The 25,000-nt window shown below is 44.6% G+C and overlaps 4 protein-coding genes and 1 long non-coding RNA gene across 5 annotated transcripts; 3 read left to right on the top strand and 2 right to left on the bottom strand.

Moving 5' to 3' along the window:
* Positions 1 to 6: 6 nt before the first annotated feature.
* LOC128093794 (zinc finger protein 761-like) lies at positions 7 to 1,895 on the bottom strand (the record flags this gene model as incomplete). The annotated part of the gene is made up of 3 exons (XM_052711568.1): positions 1,809 to 1,895; positions 1,215 to 1,328; positions 7 to 1,149 (listed from the first exon to the last, which is right to left on the bottom strand). Coding segments are annotated over exons 1-3 (1,329 nt in total), but the record flags the coding sequence as incomplete, so codon positions are not given.
* Positions 1,896 to 4,249: 2,354 nt separating this feature from the next.
* LOC120426280 (zinc finger protein 595-like) lies at positions 4,250 to 10,117 on the bottom strand. The gene is given in 4 exon segments (XM_052711569.1): positions 4,250 to 4,491; positions 4,493 to 5,877; positions 9,049 to 9,921; positions 9,983 to 10,117. Coding segments are annotated over 4 exon segments (2,526 nt in total). The 5' UTR covers positions 10,046 to 10,117; the 3' UTR covers positions 4,250 to 4,286.
* Positions 10,118 to 10,323: 206 nt separating this feature from the next.
* On the top strand, positions 10,324 to 14,049 carry LOC120426276 (zinc finger protein 62 homolog). The gene is made up of 3 exons (XM_039591021.1): positions 10,324 to 10,481; positions 10,543 to 11,850; positions 11,911 to 14,049. Exons 1-3 carry the CDS (start codon positions 10,410 to 10,412, stop codon positions 14,017 to 14,019), a joined length of 3,489 nt encoding a protein of 1,162 aa, XP_039446955.1. The 5' UTR covers positions 10,324 to 10,409; the 3' UTR covers positions 14,020 to 14,049.
* A 1,522-nt stretch (positions 14,050 to 15,571) lies between these two features.
* On the top strand, positions 15,572 to 24,995 carry LOC120426265 (zinc finger protein 208-like; the record flags this gene model as incomplete). Its single annotated transcript, XM_039591007.2, has 7 exons — positions 15,572 to 16,115; positions 16,174 to 17,421; positions 17,483 to 19,575; positions 19,867 to 19,939; positions 22,601 to 22,645; positions 22,819 to 23,961; positions 24,024 to 24,995. Coding segments are annotated over exons 1-7 (5,856 nt in total), but the record flags the coding sequence as incomplete, so codon positions are not given.
* On the top strand, positions 20,766 to 22,352 carry LOC120426281 (uncharacterized). The gene is made up of 3 exons (XR_005606680.2): positions 20,766 to 21,216; positions 21,276 to 21,553; positions 21,614 to 22,352. It is a non-coding gene; the product is annotated as an uncharacterized LOC120426281 (long non-coding RNA).
* Positions 24,996 to 25,000: the final 5 nt, after the last annotated feature.

Below are 25,000 nucleotides of genomic sequence, written 5' to 3'. Positions count from 1 at the left end.
GAACATTTTCTCACACGGAGGAAAGGAACATTTGAACTTCCGTTCGCGGCCGTGTCTTTCGGTGTGCTTTTTCAAAGCTCTTTTTCCGTTCATTATTTTTCCACAAATAGTGCAGGGAAATGCTTCATCGGTCGGATGTAAGTGTACATCTCTGATGTGCGATTTGAGGCAATTTCGAGTTCTATACTTTTTACCGCATTGCTCACAGCAGTACTCGCAGTCGCTGTGAACTTCCTGGTGACGTAGCCAATTGCTTCGATATTTGAACGACTTTTTGCAGGTCCCGCACTCGATGTATGCTTCTTTTGCTTTGTGTGTACTCTTCTTGTGAGTGTTGAGCTCCCTCTGGTTGTAGAAACCCTTCGAACATTGATCACATTTTACGTTGTGGTATTCGGGATGAACGGAGTAGTGGCCCTCCAGATGAATTTTGGCGAGGTACGCCTTATCGCACAGGTCACACTTGAAGGGACGGGCCTTTTCGCGTAAGAGTCCCTTCAAGCAGAAATGCTCGGCCAATTCTTCTTGGGAAGTGAATTTCTTACTGCACCGTGGACATGGAACAATCTGCGACTTGTCGACACTTTCTCCGTGAACATGCTTCAAATGGTACACCAGAAAAGTCCATCCTGTGATTTGCTTGCTACAGTGCTTGCAGGTGTGCTTCACGAATGCGTTATCCCTTGGTGGAGTATTCCCAACGCCGTGAACCTTGGACTTGTGAATCGCGAGATTAGTTTCCAGGTAGTACGATTTATCGCACTGATCGCAATGAAAATTTCGCGAGTGCAACCTACTTCGAATTGGCCAGTTTGCTACAGGTGTTTCCGAGCTCCCGTGTTTCCTGATCCGATGCCGAGCTAGCCGGTACTGCTGGACAAACGTTTGTCCGCAATGTTCGCATTGCTGGCTGGAGTACAGATTTTTCACCAGCGAAGAATAATCTAGTTTTTCCAATCTTATGACGAGTTCCTTGGCAACTAGTGGTGGTTTAACGTCGAGATAGTCAGCATGACCATTGTCAAACTCATCAACGCGATGTTCGCTATCTTTGGAATCATTTTCAGCTGAATTTAATTCATACTCTCCGAACTCGATGATTTCTTGCTTGATATCTTCGTCTCCAAAAAGGTTATCTTGTATCGGCTCCTAAAAGTTACATTTCGATAAGAATCAGCATACAAGCAAGTACAAGTTATTTTTATCGATCTTACGCATTCTTCCTTAATGGAAATCACTGTATCCTTCTCCGGAACGATCGAGTATCGAGGCTCATGGAGTACGGAACCATCCGGTTTCAATTCTTCAGGTTCTCGCTTGATATTAGTCTAAAAAGTAAGTTTGCAATTCAAAATCAAAATCAAATCAAATCAAATTATTCGCTCTACAGCATTGCCTTGGCGTTCTCGATTTCGAGATTCCTACTCGAAACTAGGTGTCCGAAGGCTTGATTGTTGAGGCAATTGCAAACCTCTTTTTACACCTTAGCTTCCATCCACCCCTGGATTCGAACTGACGACCTTTGGATTGTTAGTCCAACTGCCCACCAGCGATTCCACCGAGGCAGGACCCAGGGAGACAACTCCTACACCTGGACTGAGCTAACGACCTAACCTTTTTTAGGTTAGTCCGGGACCAACATTTACTTCCCTTCCGACGGAAGACGTGATCAGACAAATCCCGTCTCAAAATTTACCACCGGGACCGTCTGGGATCGAACCCAGGCCGACTGGGTGAGAGGCAATCACGCTTACCCCTACACCACGGTCCCGGCAATTGGGGTTTGCAATTAGATGTCTGATTTTCACCGTTGTTCCGGTACATACATGCTGTCCTTCCATTTGTCCCGGAATGTCCAAGCCAGAGATGAGCACTTTCATGGTATCAAACTAAATACGAATGATACGAAGAATCAACGACAGGAACAACAATTTACAAAATAATATTCGCACTGAAGCGATCTGTATCCGGATTCCGTAGTTCTCGTTGAACCGAATCTGAAGCTAAAAAGAATGTAAACAAAGCGTACACGTTTATACGAAATTGACGACTATAGAGTTATTTACGTGCGCATGTATTGCGTGTACGTACACGAAAAAAAGTGAGGTTAAATTTTGTCCGGCCAGCAAAATCAAATGGTGCGCTAGTGTGTGTACGCGAAACGTCATAAAGCTCTATAGAACTAATGTTAATCATTCGCTTCAAACACAGACATGTCTGTGCTTCAAAGCTACCTGATTTTGGGTAGGTAGGAGAAAATCATGCATTATCATCAAATACTCAAAATCAAGTTAGTATAGGTACGTCAGTATAAGTCAGTATATATATATCAGTTAGTATAAGTCAGAGAGGGTGAAGAAAAGCTCCAAGAAATCGCTCACACTGCTTTGTTCTGCTGTTCGTAAAGCTGTTTCTTGATCCCTTTCCTTCTGATCTGCATATTAGCCTTTTGGCAGAAAAAAAACAACTTGAATCGAAGAATCGAGAAATCAAAAGTGCAACATGGAGTTGAACTTTCTGTCAAGCTTCTGTGAAGTTTACCATGACAGTAGCGAAAGTTTAACTCCATGTTACCGGCACACATCTCTTTTTTTAATTTCTCGATAGGGTCCTAATTAGGCCCTATGCCCTATGTCAATTTTTATGCACAACGGTACACTGCAAAAAATACACACTTTCCATTCAAGTGTCCATGCCACATAACTTTTTGACATAATGTTCCACTTCACTATTATGTGGCAATGTTTTGAAATTGATCTTCTTCCCAAATGCGGCAACATGAAGAGCTAAACACTTGAATTTTGAATGTTTGACAAATGAAGCTCAAGACTATTTCCATTAGAAATAAAATTCATAGAATTGGGTCCTAAAATGAAGCTTAGATTGCTGATATTATTGTTTACAGCGATGAAGCTTATTTTTCTGAGTACAATGACCCTTTGTACGACCACAAAGAGTTTAAAATGGATTATTAAATCAATTTTGAAAAATTAACCTCGCGGTCCTTCTTGACAGAAAAGCTCCTACTTGACAGCTCGTTCCAAGGGGACCATAGTTGATCCATCGAAAAAATGTTGTCTTGTCAAACAAAAATTTGGCATTAAAATGTAAAAAAGTGATCAGAAATGGTTTTTAATCGTGCTTTTTACCGTTGTGCATACAAATTTACATATGGCTTTAGTACCCAATTGCTTTATCTTCGCCATCTTTTCATCAATCTTAGCCACGAGTGCAAGTGAAAATTTGGTTCTCCAGATTTTTCCAATAATTATTACCTCGAACGTGACCAAAAACTTTTAATTACATTTTCAAATTTGTGAAGTTGCTGTTTTAACAGACAAGGTGACAGAACTTTGGAAATGTATGATTCACGCAGTTTTGCTTTAACTGTTTGTTTATGATTTTATTTTATTTCCCAGGCAAAGATTCCGACCTTTTTCCGGTCCGGCCACTTCGGGAAAGTTTGAAAAAAACTTGGCATCAGCATGAACATTTCTTGCAGAACCTGTATCAGAAGAACTTCAAGTCAATGGCTACGCAAGGGACCGGAGAAACAGGAATTTTTAATGTGATTATTCTGAAGAGATTATAGTGCCTCGGAAAAGTGTTTCTATCAGTTTATTTAAATGTAACTGAATAAATGTATGCAATAAACAAAATAAATAAACCCAACATAATTTTTAATTCAAAATCAATATCAAAATACAATGCAAAATAAGAGTTGAAGCAATTAAACTACATAAGCAGGTTTATTGAAATTTAAGTGGATTTGTATTGAATTTGAAATTATCGTTCAAAAGAAAAATCAAAAGACTGACACATAAATTTGATGTGTTAGGCAAATGCGGCGGATTTAAATGTGAAACACTTACGTCAAAAGTGTGGATTTTTTGCAGTGTAGAAAACACGATTAAAAACAATTTCTGATCACTTTTTTTTTCATTTTAATGCAAAAAATAAATTGACAAGACAACATTTTTCGATGGATCAACTATGGTCCCCTTGGAACAAGCTGTCAAGTACGACCTTTTCTGTCAATAAGGACCGCGAAGTTATTTTTAAAAAAATCAATTTTAAATCCTTTGCGTTCGTACAAAGGGTCATTTACTCAGAAAAATTAGCTTTATCGTTGTGAACAATAATATCTCAAATTTAGGCTTAATTTTAGGAGGCAATTAAAAAAAAAATATTTAAGGAACGCAAATTTATTTGGCTTTCTTTCACTTGTAAAATAATATCATACTATTGAATGTTTACAAATCCCATTTTATTGCTCAACATGATTATCAACTAGTCTCGGACTTAACCTGCAACGTTGTGGAAACCACCGTGCTGCCATCCCCGCTAGTTTCCCCTCCCTCAGCTTCCTCCTCCAGCGGAGGCAACGGATTTTCGTGAATTTCAATCGCCTTAAATTCCACCTCCTCTTGCGCCTCCTCGGCCACCACCACCGCCGCCCTTACCTTTGCCCGTTTCTTGCGCGGCTTCATCGTCCGCGTGGTGCATCTTCATGTGGTACGTCATGTATTTGACATTTTTGAACCGCTTGTCGCACATCTTGCACGGCACGGGCAAACCATCCCCGTGCAGCGTTTCGTGCGTTTTGAGGGCCGATTTCGACACGAAGCCACGCCCACACTCGCCACACTTGTGCTGCAGCAAGTTGACGTCGAACGGGGCGGGCCAGTTGTGGATGCGCGCCTCGTGCAGCGCGATTTGCCGTCGACGCGTTGATCCCTTGCCGCAGAAGCGACATCGGAATTGGAATTGTTTGGTGTGACGTTGCTCGTGTCGAACCAGATCTTGCTTTGTGATAAATTTCGTGTCACAAAAACTGCACGGAAATTTGCGCTCGCTAGTGTCGTGCACTTTCATGTGCAGTTTGTAGCTTCTTTTACCTTTTAACTTTTTCGCACAAATCTCGCAAGTTATTTCCCGCTCTGCGACGGCATCTTCGCCCACCTGTTCAGCGTGGTAGATTCGCACGTGTGCCGTCATACCGTTCCGTTGTGCGAAGGATTTCCCACAGAACTCACAGCAGAACGCCTTTTGCTCCTGGTGGATTTGGGCGTGGATTCTAAGGTGCGGCAGTCCTTTGAACGCTTTGTTGCAAATCTCACACACATGGCTTGGCTTCACGTGGACACGCTTCTTGTGCTGTTGGAGCTCTTTCTCGCTAGCAAAAGGCTTCCCGCATTCGTCACAGCTTGTCTTTTGATGCTCCGGATGGGCCGAACGATGCCGCTCCAGCCCATGCGCGCTGACATACGTTTTCTCACACAAGTCACACGCGAACCGGCGATCTTTGCCGACGTGCGAACCCTTCATGCACGAATGCACCCGCAAATCGTCGGCACTGACGAACTTTCGGTGACACGACGTACATCGAACGAACTTTGTTTCGTCAATCAGCTCGCCGTGAGCTTTCTCCAGATGACACACCAAGGTTTTCCATACGGAAAAGTTCCTCTCGCAGTGTGTGCAAAAATGAGCCCGAATTCTGTTCGGCACCGGGACGACTCCGTCGCCGTGCTCTTTGGCCCGGTGCGCCTTCAGGTGGTATTGGTAGGAAAACGTCCTGCCGCACGTCTCGCAAGCAAAGTTTGCCGGCCGAGGATTTTTGGCGTAGGATTTGCGACGCACCGCCGGGTTTGATTTGCGTTTTACTTTTGGGCGCCTTTGCTCGACGTTGATTTCAGACGACTGTTCATTTTCATCATCGATATTCTCAAATATGTCCCGTTCACCTTCCGTGTCCGATTCAGGGTTTGGACTACCGAAGGCATCACTATTGTCTTCCTCGTCGGACGGTTCCGATTTGATTTCCTCTTCTTTGATGGTAATGTTATGCAAAGATTTATGATTTGATGTTGGCTCCTAAAAAGGATATTTGTCTTGGTTATAATAAATATTTTCTTTTACGATAGCTTTAAAAATCAGGCGTAAATAAAAATAAATATTAGGGTGGGTCATTTTTTTCGAAAGTGCTCGGATCCGGCTGAAATAAGGTCTATCTTGTAGAGGGTACCCATAGGGACTCTCATACCAAATTTGAGCTCATTTGGTTGAAAACTGGCTTGTCGCTCGGGGGTTAAAGTTTACATGGAAATTACTATGGGAAATGCGTGATTTTACTTGAAACGCTCCTACAGGCTAAGCGACAAACTTTAACCCACACTTACACTAGGTAGCCGTGTCGGGGATGGTCCAAGGAACATTTTTCTCTAAGGGTTCATGGTCATCCGTTCAACCCTGAGCTTGCGCAACGCGGATTTATCCGGCGGCGCCGGATTCCTTCAAAATATCCGTTTTTATGGTCAACGCATGCTGCAAGCTATGACAGAAGCATTGTTTGAATGAATGGAAAACGGTCTTCTTGGAACGAGCCGTCAAGTAGGACCATTTCTGTCAAGAAATCATACAAATACAAATATATATTTTCTTACTGAAAATTCAATACTAATCAGAAATTTTGTAATTCAACAATACAAATAATTCAAAAATATGGCAAAACTAAAATTTCAGAAACTTCAAATAACAAAAAAAACAATTTTAAAAATTAATAAAGGAAATTTCAACAATTTTTAATATCTGAATTCGCAATTCGCAATTTTCAGTGTAAGAACGGGCCTTGACCGATCTTATGCACTAGGTTCCCGACGAACACGCACTGCCCTAACACCTACATCTCACCCTTTCTCTGAGTCAGTACGCATTTTAACTCGGCCGGGGGTGGTACATTACGTAGGGTTTGATGTAAGTATAAGCGCCTAACCATTTAAAGTGTGCCTATCAACTTTCATTAAAGCAAAAACTGTTTTATTTTTAGTTTGAATCCAAAAATAGTTGTTATTTTACTGTGTATTGTTTTCTCCTGAAATCTTCCCTATTGTTGAGTCGTGTTTATCTGTTGCTATTTCTTTTGTCGCGGTGTTTTGTTACAATATTTTGGTCCCAAGCATTTTAGAAAAGTTTTTCAAAAGTACAATAGTAATATTTGTGTCAATCCTTTAATCATTCCATAAATTGAGCAAGGGCTCGAACCTCACTTGCTTAAGAAGAAGGTGAAGTTTCAAAACAATGGACAGTGAAGGAAATGTACTATGTAAAGAATCAATACTGCCGTTCTACGCATAATTGTCCCATGTTCAAAAAAGTGCAACTGAGAAAAACGCAATTGAAATTTTTCGACCGATTTTTGTGTTTCTACGCATAATTGTCCTTTGGGTTCCTAGTCGCCCTATGAGTCCCTAATCGTCCCAGTTAGCCGTGTATCACCCTTATTTGTGATCCTCTTGCTATACAACAGGTAAACAAGGCATTATGCTTCGTAAAACCAATGATTCCGTGTAAGAAAATACTTGGTGGGACAATTATGCGTAGAAGTTTAGCGATGGGACAAACAGACTTGGTGTTGTTTATAATGAGTTCCCGAACAAAGTACCAGTTTTTATGTGTTTTTCTTAAAGAATACGTCAAATCAAACATAAAAATGACAAAAAGTCAATCGTCCAAAAATGACATGGGACAATTATGCGTAGAACGGCAGAATAGTAAAAGAAAGATAGTAATTTATGAAGTAGATAAACAAATTAACAATAGTTAATAAATAGAGGTAACAAACAAGCTTAGATTGTATTGTGGGCAATTTATAGGGAAGATGAGAAATTATTCAAATAGATAAATAAAGAAAAGGCACATGATAAACAAAATTGACATCGCTGCCAAATTAAGGGAAAGCAGACAGTTTGTTACAGCAGCCTCAATTGGTAAAATAGAGTGGAAAAGCGTTGAGAAATAAGAGAATCAAATAAGTAAAATCGAAATAAAATGGAGGATAGTAAATAAACAGAAGATAGCTGTTAGCTGAAATGGAAAGAAGAGAAACCCCGTTCTGCGATGCTCAGGTACATCAACAGCAGTTGACTCAACATACTGCGAATCAAAACAATACCGTCTACAATCACAAATTACTGCCCTTTCCCACATTGTCGCGCCCCTTTCTTTTAGCCGTCTCTACTCTGACCCTCGCTGGTCAAAGGTTTACGAGTCGTTTCCACAGGCCACCAGCTAGGTTACACCTTGTCATCATGATGACTAAACCAAGCCAACGTGGAGGTAAGAAAATAGGACACTTGCAAGGAACCAGAGCCATGCTGTTTTGCCCAAACAGCACTACGGATGTAGTTGGGCTCCTTCCGGGATGTTCCTCGCCTAGGTGTGTCAACCGACGAGTATCATCAGTATCATGCACCGTTGGCCTGCATTTATAAATTCAATAACTCAAAAATTTTAAAATTCGAAGAAACCTAAAAAAAATCAGAAATTAGAAGTTCAAATTTCAAAAGTATAAAAAATTAGGAAAACCTCGAAAATTCTAACATTTAAAAACTCTATTTTTTCAAAAATTAAAAAAAAAATAAAAATCTGGGATGAAAAATTAATAATAAGAAATTATAAAAATTAAGAATTTACAAATTTTCAAATTAAAAAATTTACAATTTAAAAATTTACAAATTTAAAAGAAATTCACAAATTCAAAAAATTACAAATTTACAAATTTGAATAATATATTAAAAACAAACAAAAAAATTAAAATTTAAAAATTTAAGAATTTAGGAATTTAAGAATTTAGGAATTTAGGAATTTAAGAATTTAAGAATTTAAGAATTTAAGAATTTAAGAATTTAAGAATTTAAGAATTTAAGAATTTAAGAATTTAAGAATTTAAGAATTTAAGAATTTAAGAATTTAAGAATTTAAGAATTTATTAATTTAAGAATTTAAGAATTTAAGAAAAGAATTTAAGACAATATTTCAATACATTTATATTAGGCTTATTTTATAATTTTCTTATATTCTAATTTCAAAACTTCATAATTCCATATTTTCATAACTTCGTATTTTTATAATTTTAAAATTTTAGTATTTCTAGTTTTAGAATTCCGGGGGCGTTCCTTCCTGGGTTCCTTCCAATCTGCATACTTAGCTTATTATCCAAACAAGAGTTGAGCTGCAAAATTATGTAAAAGTAAAATAAAAACTCACCTCCGGCAAAAGAACCTGATATTTGTCTCCTTCCCTTTCGCAGAGTATAACGATTTCAGTCGTTTGATTCCCCTCTTTGGCCGGTTCTTCCTCGGTCGCAACCACCTTGCCGTCGCTCCCATCCTTCTCCTTGTCCAGCAAATGTTCCAACCCAATAAACGGATTGTGTTTGTTCCTTCGCACGCGCACCTTCGGCTCCTTTGGCCGCTCCACCGCTTCTTTCCTCCTGCCCTGACTTCCCAGCACCCGCTCGATGCCCAACACTTCCCAGTGACGGTGGCGCTCGTGGTTCCGCAGTGCCTTCTCCGTGACAAACTGCAGCTGGCAGTGACCACACCGGAACTTGCCCTCGTGAACCCGCACGTGATGGCTGAGCGCTCGCTTGGACTCGAAGCCCTGGCCACAGTGCCCGCACTGGTGGTCCTTCTCCGGGTGGCCCTGCTCGCGGTGCTTTTCAAGCAGCTCCGGCTTCCGGAACCGTTGGCCACACTCGGTGCAAGCCAGCCCTTTGGGTCCGCCACTGGCACAGGACTCCTCATGGAGCTTCAAGCTCTCGATTCGTGCGAACGATTTCCCGCACACGCTGCACACGTGCGGCTTCTGGCCGTGCGTGGTCATGTGCAGCCGCAGGTTCGCCTTCCGCGCGAAAATCATCGGACATTCCTCGCACCGGTACGTGACCCCTTCGGCGTGCTTGAGGATCATGTGCACCCGGCGACCTTCGCGGCTTTTGAACACGGCGTCACACTTGCCGCATGCCAACACCACTCCGGCGTGCTTGTCCACGTGGTCCCGGTAGCTTGCCCTGGAGCGGAACACGGCCGGACAAATCTGGCACCGGAGCTGCTGCGTCGTTTGTTTCTCGGTATCGGGCTGGAATGTTTTTATTAGCAAGTTTTGATGATTTCCAACAGATTCAAGCTGAATTCCTTACCCCATCTGCAGTGGCAATCGTTTCGACCGGTTCCGGGGGCGCGTCTTCACCAGAAGCACTCATATTTTCGGAAACGGCAATTTTTTAACTGAAATTTTGATCTGATTAAATTTTAGTCGCAGGAAATAACGCCGTTGTTTATAAACACTTGCTTACCTATATACACTGAAAAAAATTTCAAGAATAAATTTTGTCAAGTTTGCACGTTAATAGGAACGAACCATTTTTGGGGTTTAGGGCAAAGTACTCTAAATTGAGGGGTGCGCTAAATCAAAACTTTTCAATAAGTTTCCAACAAAAGTGTTCAATTTATTTGATTTGTTTACGTTTAGTTCGTTGATGCAAAAGTCATTTCGGCACTTTCGTCGTAAAATTTTTGAACAAAATTCATGGAATTTGTGTGAAACAAAAATCAGATCTGTTCAAAATGGAAGCGGACAACTCAGGTTCAGAACTCTTCGAAAAAGTGAACGAAACGCTTGAAATAAACGAATCAAAGGTACATTATAATTGCACAAACATCGAAACGACAAAAAAAAACAAAACAAACCAACTTTCAGGCGGACTTCAACCAAGAACCGGAAGACGACGATTTTCTTCCACCGGAACCCAAACCCCCTAAAAAGCACCCCTTACAATGCGAAGTCTGCGACAAAATTCTCACGACCAAGCAGTCCCTCAAACTCCACGCGCTCACTCACGTAGATCCGGCCAACCGGAAGACCTTCCGGTGCGAGATCTGCGAGACCACGTTCAAGTCCCAGCCCGGCCTAAATTACCACCTGGAAACGAAGCACAACCCGGACTTTGAGCGCAAAAAGTTGCCCTGTCCGACGTGCGGGCGGAATTTCAAAAGCAGTGAAGGTCGGAAGATCCACATGACCATTCAGCATGGGGCCGGCGGACCAATCTTCAAGTGCAAGGAATGTCCGATGGTATTCGCGCGGAGGCCCCACCTCGACCTTCACATGGCAACTCATGGCGCGGGCCAGCACGTTTGCACGATCTGCGGGAAGTCGTACGCCAGGCTGAAGGACCTGTCCCTGCACGAGGCCACCTGCGGCGTGAAGGATCTGTGCTGCGCTGTCTGTGGCAAGCAGTTCCGGAAGGAAAAAGCCCTCGAAAATCACCGGAAAAAGTGTCGTCAAGAATGTCGGAACTTTCGCTGTTTGACCTGCGGCCAGGGATTCGCCACGGAGCAAGCGTTAAAGACGCACGAGGCGGTCCACCGGAGGACGTTCCGATGTTCGGAATGCTCGCAGACTTTCGTCACCGTGCTGGCCCTTCGGAACCACGAGCAGACCAAGCATTGGGAGCCGAATGGGTTTGAGGCTGGTGTCGGTGAGAAGCGGGGTCGTCCGAGGAAGAGCGGCTCCGGCGGTGGGGACGGCAAGGTTCGCATGAGACGCAGCAAATATGACCTGTTTATTGGACTGGAACATTTGGCCGATCCATCGACGCTGATCGAGGAAGAGAAACCGGTTAAGGATGAACTGAAGCCGGCCGATCTCGATCCAAAGAGGTTTCCGTGCGAGCATTGTCCGCTGAAGTTTGCTACCTCGCAAGCATTGCAGAATCACGCGCAGAGACGTCACTGGGAGGTTTTGGGTCTTGCGGCACCAGCTCCCGAGAAACGAGGACGCAAGAGGACGCGTCCGTTGGTGCGAGTTTCGAAGAAGCGTCCGTTGGAGCCAGTTTCGAGGAAGAGAGTTCGCAGACCGCGCAAGTTGGTCAACTATGTTGAGCTTATGGATTTGCCGGAAATGGTTGAATGTGACGCTGTGAAGGAGGAAGATGGTCCGATGAAGTCCGAATTAGTAGAGAACGTTGTCATTCCTGCAAACGTTGCTTACGCTGAGGAGAAAAGTGTAGGGATTAAAAATGCTAGTTTGGTTTTCATTATTAATAATTGTTGTTGTTTCTTTCAGGCGCCGATCGAACAAGTTGAAGAATCCGATATTTTTGCAACGAACGAAGTTATCATCAAGGAGGAGATCGTTGGGTTTGAGGACTACGAATTTGATTACTTTGAAAATGACTCGGCCGGCGGCGACGAACCCGTTGATGAGCTCACGTTTGAGAACATTGTTGCGGACCTTGAACTGGCTTGCGAGCCAACGAACGATGAAGTTGACACTCTCGCCGTAGAACCAGAGCTGGAGAACAACGTGTCGGAGCAACCACACATTTTCAAAGAACTCGTCATCAGATTGGAGAAGCTGGATTATTCCGCCCTCGTGGAGTCCAGTAACGGCAAGAAACATTTCAATCGGAAGGAATGCGAACATTGTGGAAAAGCGTTTGTACGTCAATACGATTTAGCGAAGCACCGGGTCAGGGAACACGGAAGTACGGAAACGCCAACGAGAACCAAACCACCACCGAAGATGACACTGCCACCAAGCTACCGCTGCGAGGAATGCGAGAAATCGTACCAGTTTGAGCATTACCTTAAGGCGCACAATGAAAAAGTGCACGGCATCACGGAAGAACCTGGTGACGGTGCTAATATTCGAACTTGTAAGCATTGCGGACAGAAGTTGAAATCCTGGCCAAGTCTGGTGAAACATTTGAAGTTTTTCCACGCAGAAAGTGTCGACGAATCGCAGTTTGTTAAATGTCCGTCGTGTCCTGCAAAGTTTCTTAATCAGGAAGACTTGGACGGGCACGTCTGCACCAAGAGAGACGTTTGCGAAAGGGAACCAAGGGAGCGTTCCTTCAAGTGTGATCTGTGCCGTAAAACGTACTCTTTCCTCCTTCATTTGGAAGCGCACTATTCCGTGCATCCAGAATACCAGAACTTCAAATGTGACCACTGTTCGAACGGATTCTACAACGAAAGGGAGCTCAACAAGCACAAGAAGAACGCGCACGAACCGAAACCTGCGGTGACGAAGATTCGCCCCTTCAAATCCAAGTACAAAAATCCATTTCCTAGGACGGAATGCGAACAATGTGGACAAACGTTTGCCTACCGATATCGGCTAGCCCTGCACCGGGTCAAGGAACACGGAAGTACGGAAATACCAGTGGCAAACAGACCAGCAGCAAGTGCGACACTTCCACGAAACTTCCCTTGTGACCAGTGCGATAAATCATACCATCTTCAGACTAATCTCACGATTCACAAAGCCAAGGTTCATGGCGATGGAGAAGCCCCACCAAAGTATCATCCAACCAAAATCTTGAAGCACACCTGCAAGCACTGTAAGAAACAATTTACAGCCTGGGGCGCTCTGATCTACCATCGAAAGTACATCCACGGAGAAAGCATCGAAAAGACGCAATTTGTGCAATGTCCGTCGTGTCGTTTGAAATTCGCAACCGACGAGGAAATGGCGGAGCATCTTTGCCTCAAGGGAGTCATTCGCCCTAGGGAACGTCCCTTCAAGTGCAACCTGTGCGATAAATCTTATTTCGCGAAACCTCATCTGGAGGGCCACTATTCCGTTCATTCGGAGTACCACAACTTCAAGTGTGATCAATGCTCGAAGGGTTTCTTTGCCGAATCCGAGCTCGTAAGCCACAAGAAGAAAGCACACATTGCAAAAGAGCTGTACTACGCGTGCGAGACCTGCAATCAGCTGTTCAAAAGCCAACAAAACTTGAAGCGACACCGGGAGCTTCACATGGGCCGCGAGTACTGCTGCGAGCATTGTGGCAAAAAGTTCAAAATGCGAACAAACCTCAAATCGCACGTGTTCCACGTGCACGCCGAGTACGCTAGCGAGGCCGCCCGAGCCGCTCAAGCGATCCCATGCACAGTCTGCGGTAAAACGCTGAGAGGAACAAGCGCGTTTAAGCAGCACATGCGAACTCACAACAACGATCGACGGTACAAATGTTCCTTTCCGTCCTGTGGCAAAACCTTCATCGCGAGTGGCAGTTTGAAAGTGCACGTGCAAAGTCACACGAAGGACTACAAGTACAAGTGCAAGTTCTGCGAGTACGGGACCGTTTTCCGGAAAAGAATTGTGCTGCACGAGCAGCGGGAGCACAACCATAACCGGTTCGCGGGAGTGAACGATTCGCAATAGGTTGGGAAATGATTAATAAACGTGTATTCTCGTCATAATTTTGTGTTATTTTTGATGCGACTTGAGAGAAATTCTCATATGTTTGGCGGGTAATTAAACAAAGAAACCTGCCCAGTAAGTTCAATTGGAGTTCTGACTGTACCAAGTCAACTCAATCGGATTTATGAAACGGAATACAATTTAAGTCGTTTACGAATTCCGTTTTAAACGCAACAACCGGTACGTACATGCACAGAGAAACTGGCACAAACGAGTGCGGCACCGTACCGGCTCTTCAAACGAACTTACCATATCCCAGTCACGAAATATTCTAGCAGAGCTGGTCCTGCCAGAATCCTGCTAAAACGGTGGAACATTTCTGCTAGAATGCTCTAAGAATATTCAGCTCTGTAAGAACACTGCTAGCATCCTGCTAGAACGTCGTGACTGGGGAACTCTGCTAGAATCCTCTGCCATGCGAATGAAGCACCCGCCTTCGAGCAGTTTTTGCTTTTTTCTACTATAATGTATGTCTTATGGAGCGAAATGTCAAAAACTGCTCGAGGGCGGGTACTCCACTAGACTGGTTGCAACGCGAAGTTTTATATTTGTTTCAAATTGCGAGCAGTTTTAAATTTTTAGAACTGGCGGAAATGAGACTAGAACACGGTGCTCGCAACGCGCTGATCTAAATGTTGTTTCAAAAAAATGCTTTTAATTGTGTGCGTATGATTATCAACACAGCATCATAGTGTGTGTGTAAGAATACGTGGATATCTCTATATATCTGATTTATTTTGAAACTGAGTTCTATTCCAGTTCCAAATCGTCTCACGTTTGAAACAAACTCGTCGAGCAGTTTTATTCCGGTTACAAAATACTGCTCGAAAAATAAAACTGCAACTCCGCGTTGCGGGTGGTCTGTTTCAGTTCTATTTGAAAAATGAAACAGCTAGAACAAAGTAGAGCCGCGTTGCAACCAGTCTTATGTTATGTACACGCACGTTTTTTCGGGTATCGTCGGTATCGTACAGGGAAGTCATCTCGGACCACTCGTCTTCCTGCTATAAATAATACTACAACGACTGCAACCACTCCCTCTCTGGGCCGCGTCTGTCCTACGCAGACGACATGAAGATCTACTGTCAAGTAAATAATGCAGCCGACGCTCAAGCCCTCCAACAGGAACTGAACATCTTCGCGGACTGGTGTGAAACAAATCGCATGTTCGTCAACCCCACCAAGTGCTCTGTCATTACCTTCTCCAAGAAACGCAACCCAATCAAGTTTGACTACCAGATCGGCGGCACATTAATCCCCCGGGAAAACTGTGTCAAGGACCTCGGCGTGCTTCTTGACACGGAACAACCCGATACGTACACGGAATCGGTTGTTGCGTTTGAAACGGAATACGTAAACGATTCGAATTGAATTCCGTTTCAGAATTCCGATTGAGTTAACTGGGGAAATGAGTTACATTCCTGAGTAAGTTCGTTTTTGGCTGAATTTGAGTGATTTTAACTCAGAAATGAGTTATTTTGAATGTGCGTGTACGACCTAAAGTTTGTTTTTTTTACGTTCAGGCCGTTTTCCGGCTAGGTTCCTAATAATTATTGAGTTGATGTAAAATTTACAAAAACAAGTCACCGTATCCAATTAAAGTACAAGATTTCCAAAGATTCCAAAGATAGAACAGTGCGAATACCCAAAATGCATGGACAAATACCAAAACAAGGGTGAATTAACCACGGACGTGACGCGTGAAAAAGAAAACAGCAAATCAAAGCAATTTTGTTTGGTCAGTTTGATAGGTCTTTCTGTCGGGTGGATTAAAAATGAAGTGCCTGGTTCCGTCTTGTGACACGCCTACGGACTTCAACAAATTGCCTAAAGGATTAACTAGGCACCATTTCCCTGCCGACAATATACGGCAGGTCAAATGGCTGCAAGCTATAGCAAAGGCCGAAAATTGCCATCCGAAAGACCTAAAAATTATCAATAATGACCGCATTTGTTCGAGGCATTTTCGACCAGATTCTTTTTACAAGCTGAACAATCGAGTTATGTTGCACAAATACGCAACGCCATTTGCTGACGACAAAAATGCTGAATTAAGGGTAACATCTCAATTACACAACATTTTGTCCAATAAATAAAGCAAAACAACTTTTCTAGTCGGAAGACAATCAAAACCTAATGGAAGCAGCAGATTTGCTCCCACGAGAACCAAAACCCCCCAAAAAGCACCTCTTTCAATGTGAAATCTGTGACAAAATTCTCTCAACCAAGCAGTCCCTCAACAACCACAAAACAAAACATCTCGACCCAGAACAACGGGAAACCTTCCGGTGCGAGATATGCGAGGCCACTTTCAAGTCCAAGTACGGTTTGAAATACCATCTGGAAACGAAGCACATCGCGGAGAATGAGCGCAAGAAGCTGCCCTGTCCGACGTGCGGGCGGATTTTCAAAAGTGACGAGGGCCGGAAGATCCACATGACCATTCAGCATGGGGCCGGAGGACCGATCTTCAAATGCAAAGAATGTCCGATGGTATTCGCGCGGAAGCCCCACCTAGATCTGCACATGGCAACTCATGGCGCGGGGCTGCACGTTTGCTCGATCTGCGGGAAGTCGTACGCCAGGCTGAAGGACCTGTCCCGGCACGAGGCCACCTGTGGCGTCAAGGAACTGTGCTGTCTGGAGTGTGGGAAGCAGCTTCGGAGCGAGCAAGCGCTTGAAAATCACCGGAAAAAATGCCGTTCGAGAGGTTTGAGATGTGAAGTCGGTGACCGTGAGAAGCGGGAACGTTCGAAGAAGAGCGATTTGGGCGGCGAGGAGGGCAAAGTTCGCATGAGGCGCAGCAAACATGACCGGTTTCTTGGACTGGACCATTTGGTGGATCCATCTTCGCTGATTGAAGAAGCTGAACCGGTGGAGCTTGAACCCAATGCGGTACATTTCACTCCGAAGAGTTTTCTCTGCGAACATTGTCCGCTGAAGTTTGCTTCAAAGCAAGCACTGCAGAATCACGCACAGAGACGGCACTGGGAAGTTATGGGTATTGCGGAACCAACTTTTGTGAGAAGGTTCCAATGCGTGCAATGTCAGTTTAAGTTTTATACAAAGCAAGCACTGCAGAAACACGAGCAGCGACGGCACTGGGATGTTCTGGGTCTTACAAAACCACTTATGAAACGAGGATGCAAGAAAAAGCGGGTTCCGAAGAAGCTAGGCAGACCGCAGAAGATGGGCAACCATGTCGAACTTGACGAATTGCCAGCAGAAATTGAGTGCGACACCAAAAAAGAGGAAGTTAATCCGATCGAATCAGAAGACGTCGCACACGGAGATCCGATGTTCGACGAACCTATTGAGAACGTGGAAATTTCTGAAGACGTTGAGCGAAACGAAGAAAATGGCGTAAGATCGAGTGCAAATGCTTGTTTTGTTGTCGTTTTTAATCGCACTTGGTATTTTTCAGGAGCAGACGAAAACTTGTGAAAAAGCAACACCAGATACAATTTTAACAGACGAAGTTGACATCAAGGATGAGATTGAGTTTGGGGAGTACGAATTCAACTATTCAACAGAAAACGATAATAACGTTGATGAGGGAACGTTTGAGCTCATTACGACTGATCTTGTAATCCCACAAGGGCCAATCAAAGAAGAAGTTGATGCTCTTGGAGTTGAACCAGACCTGGAGAGCAACGTGTCGGAGGAACCACACATTTTCAACGAACTCGTCATCAGATTGGAGAAACTGGATTATTCTGCCCTCGCGGAGTCCAGTAGCGGCAAGAAACATTTTAATCGGAAGGAATGCGAACATTGTGGAAAAGCGTTTGCACGTCAGTACGATCTAGCGAAGCACCGGGTCAGGGAACACGGAAGTACGGAAACGCCAACGAGAATCAAACCACCACCAAAGATGGCACTCCCACCAAGCTACCGCTGCGAGGAGTGCGATAAATCGTACCAGTTTGAGCATTACCTTAAGGCGCACAACGAAAAAGTGCACGGCATCACGGAAGAACCTGGTGAAGGTGCTAATATTCGAACCTGTAAGCACTGCGGACAGAAGTTGAAATCCTGGCCAAGTCTGGTCAAACATTTGAAGTTTTTCCACGCAGAAAGTATCGACGAATCGCAGTTCGTTAAATGTCCGTCGTGTCCTGCAAAGTTTCTTAATCAGGAAGACTTGAACGGGCACGTCTGCACCAAGAGTGGCGTTTGCGAAAGGGAACCAAGGGAGCGTTCCTTCAAGTGTGATCTGTGCCGTAAAACGTACTCTTTCCTCCTTCATTTGGAAGCGCACTATTCCGTGCATCCAGAATATCAGAACTTAAGATGTGACCAATGTTCGAACGGATTCTACAACGAGAGGGAGCTGAACAAACACAAGAAGAACGCGCACGAACCGGTGGTGAAACCTGCGGTGACGAAGATTCGCCCCTTCAAATCCAAGTACAAAAATCCGTTTCCCAGGACGGAATGCGAACAATGTGGACAAACGTTTGCCTACCGATACCGATTAGCACTGCACCGGGTCAAGGAACACGGAAGTACGGAAATACCAGTGGCAAACAGACCAGCAGCAAGTACGACGCTTCCACGAAACTTCCCTTGTGACCAGTGCGATAAATCATACCATCTTCAGACTAATCTCATGATTCACAAGGCTAAGGTTCATGGCGTGGGAGAAGCCCCACCAAAAGAAGTTACAATATTAAAGCACACCTGCAAGCACTGTAAGAAACAATTCACAGCCTGGGGCGCTCTGATCTACCATCGAAAGTACATCCACGGAGAAAGCATCGAAAAGACGCAATTTGTGCAATGTCCGTCGTGTCGTTTGAAATTCGCAACCGACGAGGAAATGGCGGAGCATCTGTGCCTTAAGGGAGTCATTCGCCGAAGGGAACGTCCCTTCAAGTGCAACCTGTGCGATAAATCTTATTTCGCGAAACCTCATCTGGAGGGCCACTATTCCGTCCACCCGGAATACCACAACTTCAAGTGTGATCAATGCTCGAAGGGTTTCTTTGCCGAATCAGAGCTCATGAGCCACAAGAAGAAAGCACACATTGCAAAAGAGTTGTACTACGCGTGCGAGACCTGCAATCAGCTGTTCAAAAGCCAACAAATCTTGAACCGACACCGGGAGCTTCACATGGGCCGCGAGTACTGCTGCGAGCATTGTGGCAAAAAGTTCAAAATGCGAACAAACCTCAAATCGCACGTGTACCACGTGCACGCCGAGTACGCGAGCGAGGCCGCCCGAGCCGCTCAAGCGATCCCTTGCACAGTCTGCGGTAAAACGTTCAGAGGAACGAGCGCTTACAGGCAGCACATGCGAACTCACAGCAACGATCGACGGTACAAATGTTCCTTTCCGTCCTGTGGCAAAACCTTCACCGCGAGCGGCAGTTTGAAAGTTCACGTGCAAAGTCACACGAAGGATTACAAGTACAAGTGCAAGTTCTGCGAGTACGGGACCGTTTTCCGGAAAAGAATTGTTTTGCACGAGCAGCGGAAGCACAACCATAACCGGTTCGCGGGAGTGAACGATTCGTAATAGGTTGGGGAATGTTTAATAAACGTGTATTATCGTCATTTGAGAGAAATTGTCAACAACTTTTTCGGCAAAACTTTTGAAAGAAACCTGCCCAGATAGTTCAATTCGAATTTTGACTGTAATCGGTCAACTCAATCGGATTTATGAAACGGAATACAATTCGAATCGTTTACGAATTCCGTTTCAAACACAACGACTGGTATGTACAAGTAGAGATCCTATTTATAAATAGGGAGACTGGTCGAAGTGAATTTGACCCCCAAACCCCCCATCCATTTCTTCAACAGTGATCGTATCGAACCAAGTGGATGTCGAAAGTCGAAAGGTACACGAACTGTTAGGCGAAAAACCGCAGAGCCCGTAACGTGGACGCCGTGGACGAGGACCACCCAGACCGGTCAGCGAATCGACTGCTGTGAAACCTGGAAAAAATAAAATAAAACTTGAATATTTCATTGAAGGAAAACCAACTAACTAGATGTCAGAAACTTCCAGTCTGGTTTGGCACCTTCCGGATTGTCCGGAAGATGGAAAGCAAAGTAAAAACTTCCTCCTCCAGCAAATGTTGCGCCGTCCGCTCCACCCGAAAGACCTAACCGGGTTGTCTGGAGGATGTTCAATCCGTTGGAGGAGAAAGGTTTAGATTTGCATTTGAATCTTCCGGACAATCCGAACTGTCCAAAGAAACGACTCTTTATCTTACCTGTAAAAACTGAACTCAGCCGCAAATGTTTGAAGACTGACGTACCAGAAACGAAAATTTCATAAAAACACAAGTTCAATTTACTCAAACGCCAGTTCAGCTTTTGAACTGTTGTTTGAGTGAAAAATCCATTCATAATCAAGTTCAGAAAACCACTCATTTTCAGTTCGAGATCTGATCCTGATTTTGAGTGGATTTGAACTTGATTCTGAGTACATCCAGCTGACCGTGCAACGAAACCGGCACCAACCCAGTCAAACCCAATCGGAATTCTGAAACGGAATTCAATTCGAATCGTTTACGTATTCCGTTTCAAACGCAACAACCGGTACGTACACGGAATTGGTTGTTGCGTTTGAAACGGAAAACGTAAACGATTCGGATTGAATTCCGTTTCAGAATTCCGAATTCGACACATTTTTGGCGTGATTTTTATCTTCAGTGTATTCATAAAAATAGAGCAATCTACGTGCGTACACACAAAAAAATATTCCGGTAATGACAAAAGTAACTTACTTTCGAATTAAAAAGTTGTTAAAATTTGCTACATTAAAAGTTTTTTTCTTGTTTTGAAAATGAAAACTTTTACTGCTACAGTTTTTGAAAATCTCATTGCTCACTGATTTAAAAGTTTTTCCTTTTAATTTGACTGTAAAATTTCTTTCATTTCGACGTTCTCGTGTAACCGTGTACGCCTAAGTCGCAAATGTAAACAAACACTTTGGTGGGTCCGGTGGTGCTGGTATGTCTAGGACGCAAAGCAAAGCCGACCGCGGTAGCAGCCAGGACTCGGACGCGGAAACCTTCGTGAGCCAAACAGCAGCAGCGGAACGCCTTCGAAGGAGGATGGTGCAGGAGCGGGACGAGGTCGAGTGCTCGAAAAGGACAAGGCCAGCATCCTGCAGGAACTGCAGCTGTTCCACGGCCGGAATGCGTAAGAAGGAAGCTTAGGTGTTTTGGGGGGTTAGTGATTGATTTTGTTTGTTTTTGTAGGATGAGAGGTAGGAATGTGGATTCGCACCGGTTGTATTCGGTGGTGGTGGCCCGGGATTGGTGATTGAAGGTCAATTCACGCGAGGACTGAGGCGAGATCATCGAGGAGATGGCGTTGCCGAAGTGTTGCGTGAACAACGAGGTTTTTGGACAAGTAGGAGAAAGTTTACTTTCACGGTGAGGAGAAGGATCCGACGAAGAGGAGGACGACGAGATGCAGCATAATCGAAGGTGGTCAGCGCGGATGATGCACTCGGAGTCGGCGGTTTACAACACCGGTGAGTATTGAGAATGTGTGCAGTGGCTAGCCAACTTCACTTACTTTCCATCTCTTTTAGCAACTTCCCACCCACAAACACTCACCTCGCGACGGCGCAGCTTCAGCCGAATGAACCTGGACAGTGAGCCAAAAAAAAAAATCTGTTTCATTCCCGAAGTAGGATTACGTGCTCAAAATTGAATTCCGTTCCGAGGGCCTCATCAACTCCATGTTCCGGATGCGCTTCAAGGATCGGGAACTCCCCGTTCAGGCACTTTACTTTCCAGCCGGAAAACGTCGACCACCCTTCCCGAATCAACGGCCAGCTCCTCCAAGACTATCCTGATTAAGGCCGGAAACGTGACCATCGTGTTACACTGCTGTCGCGCGTCAAAACCTTCATCCGGAACCGTCCTGGGGTATTCGGAAGTGACCGGTGGCGTACCGTATGAATCGGTACAGCTTGGACTCGGATATTGGCCTACCTTGAGCAGAAACTAGTGGAGAAGCGTTAAATACAATAATTTTTTTTAAAATACAGTTTAATTTTTTTTTAAATAAATGTAAAAAACCAAGTACATTTTCCTGAAATTATCCCTGTAGTGCTAAATGTTGTGTATTCTTGCCATAAAAGGTTTCTTTTCCAATTAAAAGTAAAATACTTTTACCAATACAACGATTTTGTTCCATAAATGCATAGTAGTATCAAAAACTTCCCAACTTTTAAATTGAAAAGTTTGAACTTTCTACGAATATTCACCAACGCGAACTTTTAATCCAACGAACGATCTTTTTAAATTTAGAGTAATTTTTCTTTGTGTGTATGTATTGCGTGTACGTACACGAAAAAAAGTGAGGTTAAATTTTGTCAGGCAGCAAAATCAAATGGTGCGCTAGTGTGCGTACGTGAAACGTCATAAAGCTCTATAGACATGCATGATTTTTTTTAAGAGTGTATGGTGTTCAGTCATGTCAGTTTAATTTAGTTTTTTGTTTTGATATACATCATTTACTTTTCTTATTCGTTGCAAAAAATATTTCACGATATTTGAGTCTAAAAAAGTAGTTAAACATGGAAGTGAATGAATCCCTTGAAATGGTCGAATCAAAGGTATAACACCTCCTTGCCCTGATAAAAAGTCTGACTAATAGGATATCGTTGCCAAATAAAATTACAATTACAAATTGTTTCCAAAAACATGCAAGACAACAATCATTAAAAAAACAAACTAACTAACAGGTTATCGTAACCAATAAAACAACAAATTACAAATTACTTTCCAGCATGATTTCAACCAAGATCCGGAAGACGACGAAATTCTTCCACCGGAAGTAAGCCCCCCGAGGCATCCCTTTCAATGTGATATCTGCGACCGAATCCTCACGACCAAACAATCGCTTCATGTCCACAAGCGCACTCACGCAGATCCGGTCGTACGGCCAATGTTCGGTTGCGAAATCTGCGGGGCCACGTTCAAATCCCGTACCGGCCTGAGTTACCACCTGGAAACGAAGCACATCCCCGAGAATGAGCGCAAGAAGCTGCCCTGTCCGACGTGCGGCCGGATTTTCAAAAGCGACGAGGGCCGGAAGATCCACATGATCATCCAGCACGGCGTCGGCGGGCCGATCTTCCGGTGCAAGGAATGTCCGATGGTATTCGCGCGGAAGCCCCACCTAGATCTGCACATGGCAACCCACGGCGCGGGCCAGCACGTTTGCACGATCTGCGGGAAGTCGTTCGCCAGGCTGAAGGACCTGTCCCGGCACGAGGCCACCTGTGGCGGCGTCAAGGAACTGTGCTGTCCGCAGTGTGGCAAGCAGCTTCGGAGCGAGCAAGCGCTTGAAAATCACCGGAAAAAGTGCCGATCGAGCGGTTTGATGGGTGAAGGCGGTGAGAAGCGGGAACGTCCGAAAAAGAGCGGCGAGGAGGGCAAGGTTCGCATGAGACGCAGCAAACATGACCGATTTCTTGGACTGGACCATTTGGCGGATCCATCTTCGCTGGTCGAAGCAGCTGTTGATCCGACCAAGGTAGAGCCGAAACCAGTAGACCCCTACCCGAAGCGATTTCCGTGCGAGCATTGTCCGTTGGACTTTGCTTCGAAGCAAGCAATGCAGTATCATGCACAGCAACAGCACTGGCAAGTTATGGGGCTTGTGGATCCAGCGGAGAGAAGGATCCAATGCGTGCATTGTCCTTACAAGTGTTATAGAAAGCAAGAGTTGCAGAAACACGAGCGGCGAAAGCACTGGGATGTGCTGGGTCTTGCGAAACCAACTATTCTGAAGCGTGGACGGAAGAAGACGCGAAAGGAGGTCGACTATGTTGAACTTGAGGGATTGCCAGCAGAAGTGGAGTGTGACGTCAAGAACGAGGAGGTTGATCCGGTGAAGTTGGAAGATACTTTCGCTGAGGCAAAAAATGTAAGGCTAATGGTTGGATTTTTTTCCGTTTATTAAATGTTTTTTTTTTCTTTTCCTTCAAGGAGTCCTGCGAACCAACAGCTGATGGCTTTGCAGCGAACGAAGTTTTCATCAAGGATGAGATGGTCGATTTTGCAAATGACTTCGATCTGGATTACTTCGAGAATGACTCGACGGAAGGCGACGAGCTCGTTGAGAGCATTGCGGCGAATGTTGACAACCTGCAAGAGCCAACCAAGGAAGAGGTTGACACTCTTGACGTTGAACCGGCGCTGGAGGAGGAACCACGCGTTTTCAAAGAACTCGTCATCAAGTTGGAAAAGCTAGATTATTTCGCGCTGGTAAAATCAAGCAGCAACGAGAAACGGGTCAAGAGGAGCAAAACAACGCCCGCTTCAAGCTACCGCTGCGAGAAGTGTGATCGATCGTACAACCATAAGGGTAACTTCAAGGCGCACAACGAAAAAGTTCACGGCATTACGGAAGAAGCTGACGAAGGTGCTTTAACACGCTCCTGTAAGCACTGTGATAAACGGTTCAGAAACTGGACTCAGCAGCTCAGACACACGAAGCAACTCCACGGTGAAACCATCGACGAGTCGCAGTTTGTGCAGTGTCCGGCGTGTTTTGCAAAGTTTTTCAATCAGGAAGACATGAAGGAGCACGACTGCCCCAGGAGTTCCGAGCGCATGGCGTTACGTCCGTTCAAGTGTGACCGGTGCGATAAGACGTACGCTCTCCTAACGCAACTGGAAGGCCACTATCCCGTTCATCCGGAGTACCAGAACTTTAAGTGCGACATGTGTCCAAAGGCATTCTTCAAGGAAAGCACGCTGAAATCACACAAGAGCTACAAGCACGGACCGCGGACGCACATAATTCGAAAGTTTAGATCCAAAGCCAAGTTGAATAAACCGTTTCCCAGGAAGGAATGCGAACATTGTGGACAAACGTTTGCACACCAATACCATCTAGCGCAGCACCGAGTCAAGGAACACGGAAGTACGGAAATACCGGTGGCAAACAGACCAGTTCCAAG

This window comes from Culex pipiens, unplaced genomic scaffold (assembly GCF_016801865.2).
Source record: "Culex pipiens pallens isolate TS unplaced genomic scaffold, TS_CPP_V2 Cpp_Un0143, whole genome shotgun sequence".
In the NCBI taxonomy this organism is placed as follows: Eukaryota; Metazoa; Arthropoda; class Insecta; order Diptera; family Culicidae; genus Culex; species Culex pipiens.
The sequence above is the reverse complement of the archived record's forward strand: the minus strand, read 5'-3'. Positions and strand labels throughout refer to the sequence as shown.

Coding starts and splice junctions, on each gene's coding strand:
- LOC120426276 (XM_039591021.1), top strand. CDS start 10,410: ATGGAAGCGGACAACTCAGGTTCAGAACTCTTCGAAAAAGTGAACGAA. Junction 10,482..10,542: donor TTGAAATAAACGAATCAAAG/GTACATTATAAT, acceptor ACCAACTTTCAG/GCGGACTTCAACCAAGAACC. Junction 11,851..11,910: donor CTTACGCTGAGGAGAAAAGT/GTAGGGATTAAA, acceptor TGTTTCTTTCAG/GCGCCGATCGAACAAGTTGA.